At 36.5% G+C, this 18,190-nt stretch overlaps 1 protein-coding gene across 1 annotated transcript in view; it reads left to right on the top strand.

Moving 5' to 3' along the window:
* Window positions 1–18,190, top strand: part of lrp8 (low density lipoprotein receptor-related protein 8, apolipoprotein e receptor) — a gene marked incomplete at its 3' end in the record, with an annotated part of 197,776 nt that overhangs the window by 159,599 nt on the left and 19,987 nt on the right. The window contains exons 8-10 of the mRNA XM_079841676.1: window positions 532–651; window positions 924–1,049; window positions 11,962–12,133. Coding sequence (XP_079697802.1) covers window positions 532–651; window positions 924–1,049; window positions 11,962–12,133 — 418 coding nt within the window. The remainder of the gene's footprint in view (window positions 1–531; window positions 652–923; window positions 1,050–11,961; window positions 12,134–18,190) is intronic.

The following is an 18,190-nucleotide window of genomic DNA, read 5'->3' as shown; positions in this document are numbered from 1 at the left end:
AGAGATATGTCAACTGTAAAAAAAATCCTGCTGTTTAAATTACATTTGTGGACAATGTTTTGAAGTGTCAAGCTGGAAAGTTGACGTTCATTTGCAGTAAATCTGGTTGAGTCTTAAACTGGTATATAAAACAGAATTAATTGTGATAATATTTTGTTGCTTTTAATTGGGTCAGTAAGAGCAGACATACTGTAGAGATGAAAAGTGATATACGTGTAATCTCTCTGTCATCTGTAATGGAGGGAGCCATCACCCAATTCCCAAATGTGTTTGTTGCTCAGAGAAGAGTTATTGAGTGTAATAATGGCAAGACCTTTGCCATATTACTCTGTCAGTCTTTCAGTTAGATTGCACTTACCTTTATCACTTTCTCATAGTCTTCACACAAACCTGATGCTCAACCTAGAAAATGAGAAAGAAGCAGTCCACCTTTAGCTGTTGTAAATGTTGTCATGGATACTTTCAGTCCAATTCCTGCTAGGCATGCTGACCATTGACACCACCTTTCTTGTTTTTTTTTTTCTGTCATAGGTCTGAACGAATGTGCCATTAGTAACGGCGGCTGCTCTCACATATGTAAGGACCGTCAGATCGGCTATGAGTGTGAATGCCCCTCGGGCTACAAGCTCCTGGACAAGAAGACTTGTGGAGGTAACATAAATATTATCTTAGATTCCAACATTTTGATGCTGTGCAAGACTATATTTTACCCATTTTCCCAAAAGCCCTCTGTTGTGCCTGCATTGTGAACATTTATGATTTGTTTACTATCTCCGTCATCACTTTGAAATTGATAGTAGTGAAATCCCCAGATGGTGTTTGAAAGCATCATTTATCTTGTCTGTGGACACTGCACTACAAAAGCCTCTGTTCTCAGTGTATCTCTGCTCTGTTACTAATGCTTTTCTGATGGTCCTCTCCAGACATAGACGAATGCGAGAACCCAGATGCCTGCAGTCAAATATGTATCAACCTCAAAGGCGACTACAAATGTGAATGCTACGAGGGTTACGAGATGGACCCAGTTACAAAGACATGTAAAGCAGTGGGTAAGACACAAAAGCATCTCCATCCATCACTATTCTGGACTAGAATTCAAAATTAACTTCTTTTTTTCCCACATACTAATGGTAGGAGAAATTTTACCTACCATAATTTTTTGGTTTATCAGATATGAAACTATTTAGCATTATTTGTTTAAAAATGAGCTATTTTTTTTGTCCGTATGGTTATGGAATTATTTAATAATTATAAATAATTTTGGAATTTCTGCATTTAACTATATTATACCACAACAGTATTTATTGCAATTTTAGAATAATTGTTTTAATATTTTTTTTATATAATGGATATATATTGAATATATATTTAGAATAAAATGGTCTCTTCATTTTAAATGGACAGCAGTATATTTAATCTCATCCTTTCAAAATGGGGAAATAACTTTTCTCTATTGATTACTTCTAAATTGTGTCATGAGTCACAACTATTGACGACAACCAATTAAACCAAACATAATAATAATTTATTTACAGATGTTTTCAAAGTTTGAAGTTTCAAAGGTTGAGAGTAGACTGGACACATGACTGTTACATAACGTGTGACATACTTAATGTTATTTGGAGCAATAAGCTAACTAAGTACTCACACGCACAGGAAGCCGCCTCTCAGACAGCTCATAATCCAGATTTTAGTTCTCTTTCACAGCTTATATGGCCAAATACACACAACATTACAACACAGTCAATTATGTCGTAAGTGGAGAAAGAACACGTACAACAATATAATGGATCCGTGCATCTCTTAAAGTGAGCTGCTGCTGCTGTTGTCTGTGTGCTTACTGTTAATCAAACAACAAAATCACTCACTTCTCATAACTAAATACATTTAGTAGCTTTAATAAGAATCAGTGTATATTCAATTCATACAGTGAAGTCTAAGCAATGTTTTATTTTTACATTTGATTATTGAATTAAAAAGTTGTTAAATAAACCTAATCTAGTTAGTTTTACACTGATGTACAATCCCACATTTTATGTAATGCTACAGTAAAACACTGCTATTCACTTTTTAGAAGTTGTAGGGATGCTTTCTTCTCACAAAAAGAAACGTGAAACATGTGTTGGTTATATAATTTTCTTTAGTTTTTAGTTTTTTAATATAATTTAAAAAAATGTACATAATTTTTAAGCATTATCACATCGAATATTGCATTATTTAACAAGTTATTGCACATCACATTTTTCTTCAATATCGTACAGCCCTATTGGTGCGCCATGGCATGCTATGTAATTGTGAGGGTTTTGTGAACCTAATGAAGCTTGCCTTTATTGTCCTTCATTTGCCTGACCAGCCTGTGTAAAACTTCAGTGCATTTCCAGCACTCCCAATAGACTAGATGACAGCTGGAGGAACACTGTCATTTAAATGCAATGTGTAAAGCTGGCTAAAAAAAAAACATTCCCTCGGGCTAAACAGTGCACTGAAAACTTAGTGAAGTGATTTCACTCTTCATAAATTGCATTCTGTTGTTGTGTTCAGGTCAGTTATATCCGTTTAGGTTTTTGTTGTAAGTTACAGATCTTACTGAATTTAGTATAAAAATGCAGTTTTTTAGATTCTGTGCCAATGTGGCATTTCTCTCTTTAATGTGGTTCATGACACTAAAAACAGAGAATATGATCTTTAGCTGTAATGTGTGTGAGAGTTTTGTTCTTTGTTACGATTCGTTTAGACTTTGTTTGTTCTGTGATATGAAGTGGAATTATTGTGTTCAAGAATACAGATGTAGATTTAAAAAAAGATCAGATATTTTATATTTTTCAGTCATACGCTTCAGTGATCTGTGTTTTAAATCACACTTCACGCTTTTTCTTCATCCTTTTTGGTGTACCCAGAAAAGCTATTAAATAATTTAATAGCTTGATGTTTTCCCACGGGTATATCTTTCAAAATGTAAAATAACTCTTATTTTTTTCTTTCTTTCAATTTTTCTAACCGCCTGCTCCCTTTCATAAACATATCAGGCGGAGGCACATTAAAGATAAGGGGGAGGTGTGCTTTTATGAGCCGTTTTCCCAGACTTTAGTTTTTTGGGCATGACAGCCATTTTTTAGACACAATAGGAACTGCAAATATGACCTTTGTGTGCCAATATGGGCTATAATGACTTGTGATATGAATAGAGAGTGCAGAGTGCGTTCAGTGACCCTGTTAGTAAAACGCAAAATGACCAGACCAATTTCACAGACTTCACATTCAGGTTTTTTATTCTTTCAACTGCAGCCCAAAAGCAAACGGAACAAAACAGACAGTGCCTTTCATATCTGATACTGAAAAAATTAGCATCATCGCACTATACCGCATGCAGTATTTTAATTAAATATTCTGTTACATCTGAATGAACATAATCAGTTTGTTTAGATTTGAGGAGACAAATATTATAAATGAAAGGCAAATTCAATGAATTTGCTTTAGTCACTCATTATTTGTGTACTATGAGCCACACCAGCAAATGGAGTGCAAATCCCCTCAAAATGATAATTCACCAAAACATTCTGTCATTTATTAATTATGAATCATTTACTTACATATTTTCTATATGTGACCCTGGACCACAAAAACAGTCTTTTTTTTTTAAAGCAAGCTTTATATGAATAAATACGATTTTCATTGATGTATGATTTGTTAGGATAGGACAATATTTGGAATCTGAGGGTGCAAAAAAAAATCTAAATATTGAGAAAATCGCCTTTAAAATTGTCCAAATTAAGTCCTTAGCAATGCATATTACTAATAATAATACAATTTTTACAACATAACTTTACAAAATATCTTCATGATCTTTACTTAAAGCTGCTGTCCGTAACTTGTTTTGTGTTCAAGATTTACAAAAATGATATAATGAGAATGTACAACATGAATCCATTTTCAAACCGTGTTTTTGTCTTACCCTGAATCATTATGGTACACTGATAATAAGTGTTTATATTGTGACTATTTCAGACCGGTCTGGTAGGAACCGCTGCGGAGGAGCACAGTCCCTGCGTGACTCGCCATAGACATAAACAGAGAGAAGTAGCTCCGGGTGCAATGTTCTTCCGCAAGACGCATGCAGTTCTGTTTATTAACCGTTAGAGCACAAAAAGTTACGGACTGCAGCTTTAATGTCCTAATGATTTTTAGTATAACACTTTTTTATTTTTATTTTGACCTATACAATGTATTGTTGGCCATTGCCACAAATAAACCTGTGCAATTTATGACTGGTTTTGTGGTCCAGGGTCACATATATTCTACAAAAGAGTAACCAGCGACAGATAGTTATACATCATTGCACCATTGGCTTGACTTGCTCAGTTGGGGACACTACATTTTCAACTAAATATCCAAATAAATCTAATTAGTAAACTAAATTAACCATATAAACTAAATTACTGATCTGCCCACATTGTCACTTTATGATAGTTGAAATGAGCTAGATGACATCACCGTTTTCTCCGGAGCGGCTGTACAGCCGAATAAAATTCTGTTGCATTAGTGAAGCTGCTTTGAAACAATCTGCATTGTAAAAAGCGCTACATAAATAAAGTTGACTTGACTTGACCATAGACCCCGCCCACTGGCGTTCAGTTGCTTAACGGCTGTCATTTGCCTCTACTGGATGTGAGCGTTGCATCATGTCAAAAGCAAGTAGAACCCATTATAATCACTGACGCGGTCTACACTGTATACAGTATACAGATGCGCGTTCAGTTTATGACATACTCCACGGACTTGAGTCTGTCGACAACAGGACAAATGGAAGAGTGAAATAACTTTCACTTTAACTCGTCCAATTTATACAGCTCGTTCACATCTCTGTACAGATTTCAGAAGGATTCCAACGTCGGAAACAAGTGGATTGTCTATTTTAATGGCATTCCAGATAGTGTCGGAGGATTAGATGTTTGTTCGGATCATTTTGTTTGTAAATAAGGCACAGTGTAATGGAGAGTTTGCAATGAAATTTGTTGAAAGATGAAGCAATCAACTGTTTTGGATTTTACCGGCACACAAGGCAAAAAGTAAAATATATCTCTATATATTTATGTATCTAGAATGGCTTTAAGGTATTTAGTCTATAAACATATAAATACAAATGCACAAAACTGCAAGTTTATGACAAGAATAGTCTGCAATTTGGCCTTTATTACTCATTTAATACGTCTACATTACAAATTAAATAAAATTAGATATTAACCTACATTTCTGACAAATTACCACGGTTACAGGTGTTACCACAATAAAGTCATGATAAATGTTGGCGTTGTTTGAAAAGTATTTTAACTGAATTGGCTCAGTGTTTCTCCTGATTTGCACGTTAGTGTTGTTGATTCATTCAGCTCTGTTTAACTGGATTTAAATTAAATCAAATCACAGAGAGATTCGCAGCTCGTACCGGAGAGGAGACCTCTGCGCCGAACTCGAACACTTCTCACGGGCTGTTTAGTAGGCGCGTGATCGAGACACTCTGCAGGAAAACACATTTGTTCAGAGTCAGAGCTCGCGAGTTGCGCACAACTAGCGCTGTTTCGTTCTGCTTTGGGCGCTGTTACCCTGGCCTCAAAATCTAGTACTGCCACCTTGCGTTGACATCGTGAAACTGCACGATTTGTAAATTATCCCTGGCGGGCCACATATAATATATTTTAATAGACACACAGCGGGCCGTTTGAAATTCATCCCCGGGCCGCATTTGGCCCGCAGGCCAGACTTTGGACACCCCTGCTCTAGAGAAAGCCAGAGAATCCAAAAGAGCCCGAACTACAGTTGAAATCCTCTTTTATCCTCCTCCCTGATGTCACCAAACTCAAATATGACTCTTTTAAAACTGACCAATCAGACCAAACCGTAAGACGGTTGAAAGTAACCAATCAGACGAAACTTCTCCCATTGTACCAAAGGTGTGAAAAACATATATATATTTCTTTAAAAAAACTTGAACATTATAAGTGAACCTCAAGAAACATTAAAAAAATAAATTTTTAATCCATGGACTTTAAAAAGTTATGTAAATAACTATAGCAAATAACTTTTTTCTAGCTATATACCGCTCAAAAATATTGGCTAGAAATTGTTTGTTGTGAATGATTTTTAAAACGGAGTGTCTATTTACACCAAGTGCAAATAGCGTGCCTTGAAGTGCTATTCGCACTAGCTCCGCCTAAAAATGCTTTGGAATAAGTGATGTATTCAACGTTTTCAGTGGCGTAGTCAGTAAAGCATAAGGCTTAAAGATCTAGGTTTTGACGCGATCTGGTTCAAATCCGCCTATTGCAGAGCTCGCTCTTCTCTCTTTTCCTATCACATATCACATCGGAAAGGCATTTACTTTTAAAAAAAAATAAGAAAATGTTCTAAAAATGGAAATAACGTGCCTAACGAAATGTTTAATAATAATAAAAGCATTTATTGGCTAGGGTTAGGGGTAGGTGTTAGGGAGGGCTTTTATTGTCCCATTAAGTTGGCATCCATTTAATAATTTTAATAAATATAATCATTTACACTATTATTATTGCATCCTGTTAATGTACAACAATACTGAGGTGCAAATAGTATGTATCTGTCAAAATAAAGTATAAATAGCATCTAATTTACACATATTGCAAAGAACTACTTTTACACGGTGTAAATAGAATATATCACTATTTTCACGTAGTATGCTATTTCACTTAGTAAATAGCATCTTTCGCTATTTGTACTCAGTGCAAATAGCCGCTGCCTTTTTAAAAATCCTGGGAAATTTCATGAAAAGTCATGGAGCTTCTTTAGTAGATATTATACTATAAAGCAGCATGTGTGCTTCCAGCTCTCTGATAGGCCTGTCACATACTGTCATTATGAGCGTGAGGCCACTCACATGTTGAGAGTAAATCTGAGACGTAATTTGGCCTTAATGTCAGACTCATTGGCTAAGTGACATGACCGAGGTGGTAATGGGAAATGACTGCCACTTTTTCATGTCTGTCTCCTTCTCTTTCCATTGTTCCTTGTCAGTCATGGTGTTACACCTGCACATAGTTCATTTGATTATCTTCATGCTTTCACTCCCACCTGTTTTCTGTCACCCCACTTCCTATGTATGACTCCAGAAATTGTGCTCTGTCTGCTCTGCACACTGGGTGTCAGCCAATAGGATGATACCTGTCTGCCGTGTGGAACAGCTTATGGAGGAAATCAAATACGTGTTTGGACTGTCGTGTTTTCTTCAGGACTGATGATTCTGTGAGCTGCCTTTGAAAGCAGCTGAGGTGTATTGGATGAAATGCAAAAGTGAAGCACAATGGAGCAGTGGACATTTGTGAGGGAGTCTCAAAGATCCCGACGACTGGCCCATAGTTAATGATGTCTGGGAAAGGGAGCTCAGTGTGTGTGAAGGACTGTGTGAAGCTATGCATCAAAAGCATGAATGATATGATGGCACATCATAAGAGGATGACGGTGGATCCCCAATAAGTGTGAAGCATAAACTAGAGAGTCTTCATCTTATTCTTACGCCACTGTAGCTTTGAGAAAAGCTTTAGATTTTTGTAAGGTGACTGTTTTTAAGAGTTAATTTGTAATTTTTTTGATGTTAAAAGGCTTTTTTTATTTATCATCCCAATTTATACTAACATGACATGAAACTCCTTGCTTAGAACCTCAAGTAGCTACTAACTGATATTAAGAATGGACTATTATTATTTTCTTATTCTACAGTTTGACAAAATAATAAAAACTACACTGCAAACATATTGTTATACAATATTATTAGCTGTGTGCATTAAGAATATTTATTTTGTATAATAAAAATATCTATTTTTTATAATTACTATTATTAACAACAATATGCATAATGAAAAAGCAGCTTTTGCTCGCATACATTACAGAAAGTAGGAATTTTGTGGGACTTTTTTTTTTGCAGAAGCAACACCTACTTCTACATTGTTACCACTGTACCCCCGCCCACTGATTTGCGCATGACAAGTAGTAGGTAAATAACATGCGTGATGCTAACACTGGATCGAGCAACTAAGAGATAAACAGGCCTTTGGAGAGTGCAAAATGGGTTTTGCAAGTTGTGGAAAAACACAGTTGCAGTGTATTTGCAGAGAGACTGAAATTAAAAACAAGGCTGTTCCTTCTATATTGGATCCAACAGGAACGGTGCAACACACTTTTGCACAAAACATTTTATGTGTCACAATTTCTTTGTTACAGATCGTTTGTTAAGTACTGATTATATGTACTTGTCTAACCAAAATCCCCAGTGACCACTGATTTCTGATATGTAATGATTCATGTACAGTCAGATGTTCATTGTCTCAAAATCGTTTATTGCTGTCAGTAAATCAAACCAGTGACTAAATGTCAACTTCACATAGTTCCTTTCTAGAGTAGAGTATTAATCTGTTATTTAAACTGGGATTCAATTATAAAACACTATCAAATAACGCTCCCTTTACAATCGCTGGAGCTGTCAATCAAACAGCACGAGTTTATCTGGACTCTCAACAAAACTACCGTTATAATCAACACATCTCTTATTTACATTGTGTTTGCACTGTTAGTTAGGACGAAAGCATTCGTGAGAGTGCAGAAATTCAGTTGACAATGACAAGATCGCTGCATTCATGCACTGTCTGTGATCGGCTACAATGCTCATCTCTGCAACCTTTCATGCCCCAATCTAAATATAATGCTAAAGACCTAAAGCAGTGGGCAGCCATATTGCTGCGGCGGTTTTGCAGTTGGGGTTTGGTGCCTTGCGAGAGAGCGCTGGTTATTCACTCCCCCACTGACAATTCCTGCCGGACCTGAGACTCGAAACCGCAACCTTCGTGTTACAAGTCCTACTCTCTAACCATTAGGCCACGACTGCCCCGATAAGATGTTAGCCAATCAAAGCAGTGGGTGTTTACACTAAAGTCTCACGCCCCTTAAAATAGAGCGTTCAAATTAGAGGGCTAAAATCAGGGTAGGAAAATGCCTTTTATCTCTAAATTATGACACTTTTTGATGTAAAAATCATACTAATATAAGTGGCACCCCAGGAAACATTTTTTTTAAATAAAAAGTTGCAGTTCATGACCCTTTTAAATTAATTGGATAAAAATTGTAAATGTTGTAATTTACGTAGTTAGTTCACAGCATGTAGTTTATTCTTTGTTTCAAGTATTAGAATAAGTTATAAGTCCTTTGTAATACAGGATCAAGGTAGATGAAGAGTTCATGCCCTTTTGCTTGAAAAACCCTTTAGTCAGCAGTGTATCACCTTTAGAGTGAAGAGGCTTATAGCACATACAGTATGGCCATGTGAGAAAGTGCTGATTTATGTGGTTCTCAAAAGAAGCTGTCATGACACCAAAGATGGTCAGCATGCTGCTTTATGTAAATGTGATGCAGCTCTGCTAAAGCTGGAAGGGACATTGCTCTCTTTCTCTTTCCTTTTCTCTCTTGGTTTATTCTTCTCTCTTTCACACCCTCTCTTTCTAAGATTGATGATTCCAGCAGATGGATAAGAACGATTGAATCCTGACTCTTGTTGAAAATGAAAATATTTGCTGACGAAAAAGTGGTCCATGATGGCTTTCTGAAGAGCAGCAGGAACGGTTCTCTTTCCAACACAATCTGGACAGGCTTTCCATCCACCTGTCCAACTCACAAGCACCGCTCAGCACCTCAGCATAAACAGTATTTGGCTCAGACTAGATCGAGTATGAAAGAGTGAGAGATGGGGGGGTGAGGGAATGAGGGAGGAGGAGAATAACAGAGACATGAGATCCCATCCATCAGCTCCATCATCCATCTGACCACACAGCACCTGCTGCTCATTATACTCACTCACTTTTATCTCTCTCTCTCTCTCTCTCTCTCTCTCTCTCTCTCTCTCTCTCTCTCTCTCTCTCTCTCTCTCTCTCTCATTCCATGTTTCTCCTGTCTTTCATTTGTCTGTAACACTTGACCAAAAGGCATCCGTGGATCATACAGTCCTGTGAAAGGAAGCTTTTGCTGATAGGACAGTGACTATCCCAAACCTGAAAAAAGGCTGTAAACAGAGATAGAAAAGCTAATCTAATCTAATGTCTGAATATTATCCAATACTTGTTGAAATCAGTCGTATAGTCCCAGTGAGTGTATATTTTTTCATCTGTTCATTTGAACTATTCATCAGAGTTTCCTGAATTATTATTATTAATATTATTTTTATTTTTTTATTTTTTTCGAGCACCGAATCAGCATGCTAGAATGATTTCTGAAGGATCATGTGACTCTGAAAACTGGAGTAATGGCTGCTGAAAATTCAGCTTTGCCATCATAGGAATATATTCAATTTTAATTTAAAAAAAAAACATTAAAATTAAACATTTATACAAATTTAATATTTCATAATATTACTGTTTTTACTGTAATTAAATAAATGCAGGCTTGGTATGCATAAGGGACTTCAAAAAACGGGGGGAAAAAAGAAAAAAAAAATGACAGACCCCAAACAGTGATTATTTATTATATTTTATTTTATTTTATTTTATTTTATTTTATTTTATTTTATTTTATTTTATTTTATTTTATTTTATTTTATTTTATTTTATTTTATTTTATTTTATTTTATTTTATTTTATTTTATTTTATTTTATTTTATTTATTTATTTTATTAATTATATTATATTATATTATATTATATTATATATTATTATTATATTAATTATATTATATTATATTATTAATTATATTGTATTGTTTCTTTTAAAGTTACATTTTTGGGGGCATTTTTGTCTTTAAGAATGTAGACATTCTTAATTTAACTCTCTTTTTTAGCTACCATTGACAGTTGTTGTCCAAAAAATATTGTTCACATTTAATTAATTAAATAACTTTTAACTTAAAATAAATAAAAGACTAGCTGCTTTTTGGCTGCAAATCACTATCACTGTTAACATACTTTAAGAGTGAAAGAATCGTGAGGAAAAATTGCATTATATCCTCTACAGTAATACTGATCGTGAGATGTCTGGATGTGTTGAGCTTATTAGAGATGAAAAGCTGAATGAAAGTATAATAGAGGGCACAGGAAGGGTACAATGAGGTTTAGGAGAACATATTTTTTCTCAGGAACTCTTTTGAGACGTGAGCGGGTGACAGGATGAAAATGAATTACATCCATATCAAGGGGGTTGGAGGGGACCATGTGACTCAAAAAAGGGAGAGTGCCCTTGCTGCTACATAGAGGATAAACTAATAGGGTCAGTGATATTCTGTGTCGGCATGACTGAGCACCAAACCACAGTGACTAAGCTGCCCAGCAGTACACACACATGCTCATATCTGCATACACACCACAGTGCAGGTAATTACCTGGAAACGCTCACAACCACTTCTACCACATGTCAATAACCCAGAAACCTGAATCACATGGTCTGCAGGTGCACTGCAGATTAACACACATCTTTCATGGGTAAAGTAATGCTGCGGTTTACATTTTAGTGCAAGTGTACTCTGCAAATGAAATAAGCATTCAAAATTCAAATCAATGCTTCTACACAGTTATATTTTTGCTGTCCATAAGTGTGCATTTCTTATTAATAGACCGTATGAGTGCAAATTACACATAGAAGTCAGGAAGAGACACTGAAAGTTTATATTTTAAATAAGTCAGGAATACTTTTTTTTTTTTAATTACCTTTTTTCAAAGTGAAGTTTGTGACTTAAACTCTAGTGGAGACACCTAAGGTGTTTTTTTTCTCTGAAAAGCAAGTCTGTTTTTCTATTTCAATTGAAACACGGGATCTCATTTGTGACTTCTGTTTGCCTTTTTCTTTTTTGCTGATGTTTATAATCTCAAAATGGCCTCATATTGATTGGTTTATCAGCTCAATCATCTGTTAGGAGGATCCCAAGATAACAAATGAGCTGATGAAACATTTTCTGTTCCCCTCATAGGTAAGAGCCCATGTCTTATGTTTACTAACCGGCATGAAATCCGGCGCATAGACCTGGTGAAGAAGGACTACACACAGGTAGTGCCGACCCTAAAGAACGCGGTGGCCCTAGATGTGGACGTTACCACCAACAAGATGTATTGGTGTGACCTCTTCCATCGCAAGATCTTCAGGTATGCCCAACATTACACACCTAAACAATGTTCAGTGCACATCATGTTTCCTCCTCCTAACTTGGCAGCTGTTTAATCTTCATTTAAAAAGGATAATTTGCAATTAGTGTTCAGTGCTCAGGTAGGAGGAGATGGTGCAGTGCTGAAGCCTTCTTTTGAGAACCTCTTCCCGCCTCCTCTCAGCTGGCTGATATTTAAATGCATGAGAACAGCTGCCATAGACTTGCTGGAGATTTTCTCACAGTAACCAGCATCATGGATTGAAAGATGTGCAGGAAATAGCTTGCATGCTTATTTTAATGCAGACTTTTTCTTGGGTTTTCTGGGTCGTGTGCTGAAAATGTAAGGGCACATAAACATCCTCGAAACAAGATCAATTTACTTGGGAAGCAAAATTGTTAATGGGTACATACCACACACAGTGTCTGCCAGTCTCTTGAGTACCTATAGAGTAATACTGCATCCTTCATATCGCCGAAGAGTCTTTAGTTTTATCGTATTTTTTTCCGGCTCGTGACCGGGAACAAACAAACACACTTGCACAACTCCGTTGCTTCTCCGGAAAAACAAATTGCATCCACTGTTCCCTTAACACTGGGTTATTTAGGAAGCTGAACAAGGTTATCTTTCCCTCATAACCAAAAACACACTTCTTTAGTGACATTGTTGATTTCGTGGTCTAAAAACAAAATGACAGCACTGCCGACGGCTTCTGTGACCCGAACGAAGCTCGTTGTTGGCCGTGCTCTTGCACTTGCTCTCGCTCTGGTTGATGTGCGCACTCGCTCATCCGGGAGAAGTTCCCATATAAGCAATTTTGCCCTTTATGAAGTCATACTGGACCTTGCTCGAACCCCCCCCTGGACCCCCCCCCCCCCACACACACACACACACACACACACACACACACCTTAAAAAGTTAATAAGATAATGTTTCAAAATATAGCTGTTTTTACTGATCAAAAAATACAGCCTTAGTGAGCATAAGAGACTTCTTTCAAAAAATATTACAGATTTCAAACTTTTGAACAGTCATGTATATGGTATCATGTCCATAACAAAACACTCTCAAGCATTTCTGTCCTGATGGAAGGATATTCTAATTCCCTATGGGAGGTCTTAAATAAGCTCTACCAACCATTTAACAAAGTCATCTTATCAGTCAGACAGCAGCTTGTCACACAGCCTGCCTGTGCAACAAGAGCAGAAAAAAGCAGAAAAAAATCACCAGCGTTTGTCCTTTTCTGTCCCAGTGTGCATGCTGGCCTGTCATGCTCGAGTCTCTGCCTCTCTTCCTGAAACGCTCTGAGTCACATCAGCCTCTAGGACCATCTCTAAATCATTTCAACCGCACCATATGCTTCCCATAATTTACCTCCCACAATAAGGTGTCCCATTACTCATCCCCTCTCCCCTCAGGATGGTTTGTGTTAGGACGGCGTAAGACAGTTCATTATCACTTTATAAACCCCTCCGAAGAATGGAAATACTTCTGCTTGTCTGCAAGGAGTTTAATTTATGTCCCTGGTGGAGAGTGGCATGAATTTGTGGTTACAGTGAAGGTGCAACAGTGTAGATGTCAGTTGACAGTTGAAACCTCAAATGAGGCATATACATTTTAAGGGCCATTGTTGGAATCCACAGTAAATATTACTTGAAACCGGCATCTGTCTATTTTGAGGGTTGTGTGGTTATTGAGGTCACCACTGTTGTCGGTAGAGTTAAATAAAGTCTTGGTTCACCTGCATGAGGGCTCAAAAAGACTCTTTTTATGATTCAGCGTAAAGGTTGATAGACTATGTTGTTTTTAGTGCTTTGATTAACTCCAACTAACATCTTTGGGTTAATGATGCATGGCTCTTACTGTAATTAAGATGTCAGAGGGAACCCAAAACCAGCTAATTAAACAGACAAATTGTTGCTCTTGTTGATCAAGAACATTATTGTTTTATCCTTGCATGAACACAAAACACCCTCTGGCTTGCGTTTTGATGGATGGTTTGACTCACTATAACTTATTACTGAGTATGATTGTTAGGACATTTTGTTAATATTTTGGTTATTATTTTTGTTGAGTGGTTTAGAGTATTACAAAGGAATTACAGTGAAATATTACAAATCAAAAATGTGAATGGCTGTGATTGTGACAGCATTATTTTTACAGAAATGTATATGTGAAAAAAAAATCACATGTATTAAATATTCACAGCCTGTGCTCAATACTTTGTTGAATCACCTTTTTGAGTATGATGCTACAAGCTTGGCACACCTATTTTTGGGCAGTTTCTCCCATTCTTCTTTGCAGGAGCTCTCAAGCTCCATCAGGTTGGATGGGGAGCATCAGTGCACAGCCATTTTTAAATCTCTCCAGAGATGTTCAATCGGGTTCAAATCTGGGCTCTGGCTGTGCCACTCAAGGACATTCAGTTGTCCCATAGCCACTCCTTTGTTATCTTGGCTGTTTGCTTAGGGTCGTTGTCCTGTTGGTCCCCAGGTTTTCATCAAAGATGTCTCAGATTTCTGCATTCATCTTTCCCTCGATCCTGACCTGTCTCCCAGTTCCTGCCGATTAAAAATATCCCTACAGGATGGTGCTACCACAACCATGCTTCACTGTAGGGATGGTATTGGCCAGGTGATGAATGGTTCCTGGTTTCCTCCAATCATGACGCTTGCCATTCAGGCCAAAGAGTTCAATCTTTTTCATCAGACCAGAATTTAGTTTCTCATGGACTGAGAGTCCTTCAGGTGCCTTTTGGCAAACTCCAGACGGGCTGTCATGTGCTGTCTGGCCACTCTACCACACAGGCCTGCTTGTTGGAGTGCTGCAGAGATGGTTTCTTCTGGATAGTGCTCCTCTCTCCACAGAGAAACATTGGAGCTATGTCAGAGTGACTATCGGGTTCTTGGTCACCATCCTGACTAAGGCCCCCGATCACTCAATTTGGCTGGGTGGCTAGCTCTAGGAAGAGTCCTGGCGGTTCCAAACTTCTTCCATTTACGAATGATGGAGGGCACTGTGCTCATTGGGACCTTCAATGCAGCAGACATTTTTCTGTACCCTTCCCCAGATCTGTGCCTCGATACAATCCTGTCTCGGAGGTCTACAGACAATTCCTTGGACTTCATGGCTTGGTTTGTGCTCTGACATGCATTGTTAACTGTGGGACCTTATCTTGACAGGTGTGTGCCTTTCCGAATCATGTCCAATCATCTGAATTTACCACAGGTGGACTCCAATCAAGTTGTAGTAACATCTCAAGGATGATCAGTGGAAACAGGATGCACCTGAGCTAAATTTTGAGTGTCATGGCAATGGCTGTGAATACTTATGAACATGTGATCGTTTTTTATTTTTAATACATTTGCAAAGATTTCAAACAAACGTCTTTCATGTTGTCATTATGGGGTATTGTTTGTAGAATTGAGGGGGGAAAATAATGAATTTAATCCATTTTGGAATAAGGCTGTAACATAACAAAATGTGGAAAAAGTGAAGCGCTGTGAATACTTTCCAGATGCACTGTATATATATAGGGCTTGGCATTAACACCCGCCATTTGCAGGTGTGTTTCAGCTGTGGCTTGTAACAGTCACTCCCACTAGCCACTTTGGTGGGTTGAATTTTATCATAGTCTTCTCAAAAGGCATCTGTTATAATCGCGTTACGCAGTATAACCAATCACACGTGATTCTGTTGAGTTCATAAATGCAATGTGTAATAATCAGAGGCGTTCAGATTATCGCTGACACACGGGAGTTTTGTTCAGAGCGCGCTCCCACTCTCTGAAATCTGCACTCATCATAAACAAAGAAGAGATGTATGTGCGATGTACGCAGGAGATTCATTCATCATAGAGTGATTGACTGTTTTTGCTCTATTTCAGCAGCGAAAATGGTTCACAGAAAAGATCACAGCAGAACCATAGCATTTGATATTCGCGAATTTAGGGACGTCTCTCAAGTTACATACAAAATTGGTATACACATTTCTAACTTCAATAGCATTTGAAGAGAATGACTTACAGTCATGTAACCAAGTGTAAAATGTTCATCCAGGTGTCAGGTCTGGTGCACACCTTTTAGATACTTAATAAATATCCATATATATCCATACATATCCATATTTTCATGTGATTTGACAGTTTTTTTTATAAACTGTCAAATCACATGAAAATATGGATATGTATTTCACTATAGGCTACTGTATGGGCTCATACTCAAAATATGCTAGATTTAAATATAAATAGATTTAAATATGCTTAAGAAAAAAAGTAATTATTTTTACACCAAAGAATATTGTTTTTTTCAGACAAGCAACTGTTAGTGTTTCTCTGTCTAAATTAAGAATCTTTACACACAACCTTATAGAGCTAAATAGGCCTATTTGATGACCTGTCATGGTATACATTTATATTGTTTAAGTGCAGAACACTTTATCTCTTTTTTTTATTCTATTTGTCTCATTTGTGAATCATCAGTGTTTTAAAGGGGCCAGAGAACCTGTTCCTATTAATTGAGCTCCTAGTCAAGCTAACGAAACCACAATAGAAATGTTGTGAAATGGCTGCTATTTCCTCTGTCCTTGTGATTCACTTAAGATCCACTCTGAAAGAGTGTCTCAAAGTCCTGTGTCTTACATTTTGATGGATGTTGAAGCAGCATCTGTTAAAGGCACTTGGTGACTGCAAATGGAAAATTACCATGTTATAATACAAACCACCCCCTCACTGCCAATGAAAGGTGGGTCATTCTATAAAATTGGTGTAAGGCTGCACAATTAATCGAATTTCTAATCGTGATTACAATTATGGATGCCACAATAATGTAATCGTTCAAAGGCGCAATTACAGAAAAAAGTCCACTTACATTATTTTGCATGCTTGAGATGTTTTTTTTTCCCTTTTTTCTACAGGTTAAAGGAATAGATCACTTCAGAATTAAAATTTCATGATCATTTACTTACCCCCCACGTCATCCAAGATGTTCATGTCTTTTTTTTCTTCAGTCGAAAAAACAACAGGTTGAAGGTCCAAATTCTAGTTTTAATGAAGCTTCAAAGAGCTCTACACGATCCCAGATGAGGAATAAGGGTCTTATCTAGCGAAATGATCTGTCATTTTCTAAAAAAATGTAATAAAAATGTATATACTTTTTAACCACAAATGTTTGTCTTGCGCTGCTCTGCGATGCGCCATGTATAATGTAACCACGATGGAAAGAAAGACATGAACATTTTGGATGACGTGGGGGTGAGTAAATTATCACACAATTTTACTTTTGAAGTTAACTACTCCTTTAAGGGTTTTTTCCATTATCTTAATTTAGTTTTAGTATAACATTATAATACTATACATATTTGTATCAATCAAACCAATGTATAGTTGACATTTGAGGCTTAATGCTGTAGGAAAGCAATAAAAGTTTTTTTCAGGAAGAATGTTAACATATAAAAATATAGCATGCAGTTGCTTCAAACAATGGTATAAACTTATTCAAAACATCATTCAATGCAAATTGTGATAATTGTAATTAATAATCGCAATTAAAATTTCAGAGGAATAATCAACTATTATGATTTTTGTCATTATCATGCAGCCCTTAATGGGTGCCTTTTCCAGTTTGAAATTAAAAGGAAATATTTTGTAGATTGGATGGAAATGTTTTAAGATTTGAAACATTCTATTAGACACATCTACAAAGTTTTAATGCAGGTATTTCTACCAGTAAACAGTTTTCAATTTTCTACCAACATGGTACAAGAGTTGACAGGATTTTAAGCGTATTATTTACTGAAACTCAAAGATGAAATGACATACGACAAACAAACAACGAGATAAAAAAGATCTTGACTTGTATTTTTTCATTATTTAATTAAAATATGGGGGGAAATATGATTGGAACAGGGTTAATGCACAACTTTTAGAATTAATATGTAATTTTAATAATGTGTTATGACAAAATTAAAAACTTATGTATATATATATATATATATATATATATATATATATATATATATATATATATATATATATATATATATATATATATATATAT

The sequence above is a fragment of the Gobio gobio genome (assembly GCF_949357685.1).
Source record: "Gobio gobio genome assembly, chromosome: 17".
Lineage (NCBI taxonomy): Eukaryota > Metazoa > Chordata > Actinopteri > Cypriniformes > Gobionidae > Gobio > Gobio gobio.
Note: the sequence above shows the minus strand (reverse complement) of the source record. Positions and strands in the feature narration are given on the sequence as shown.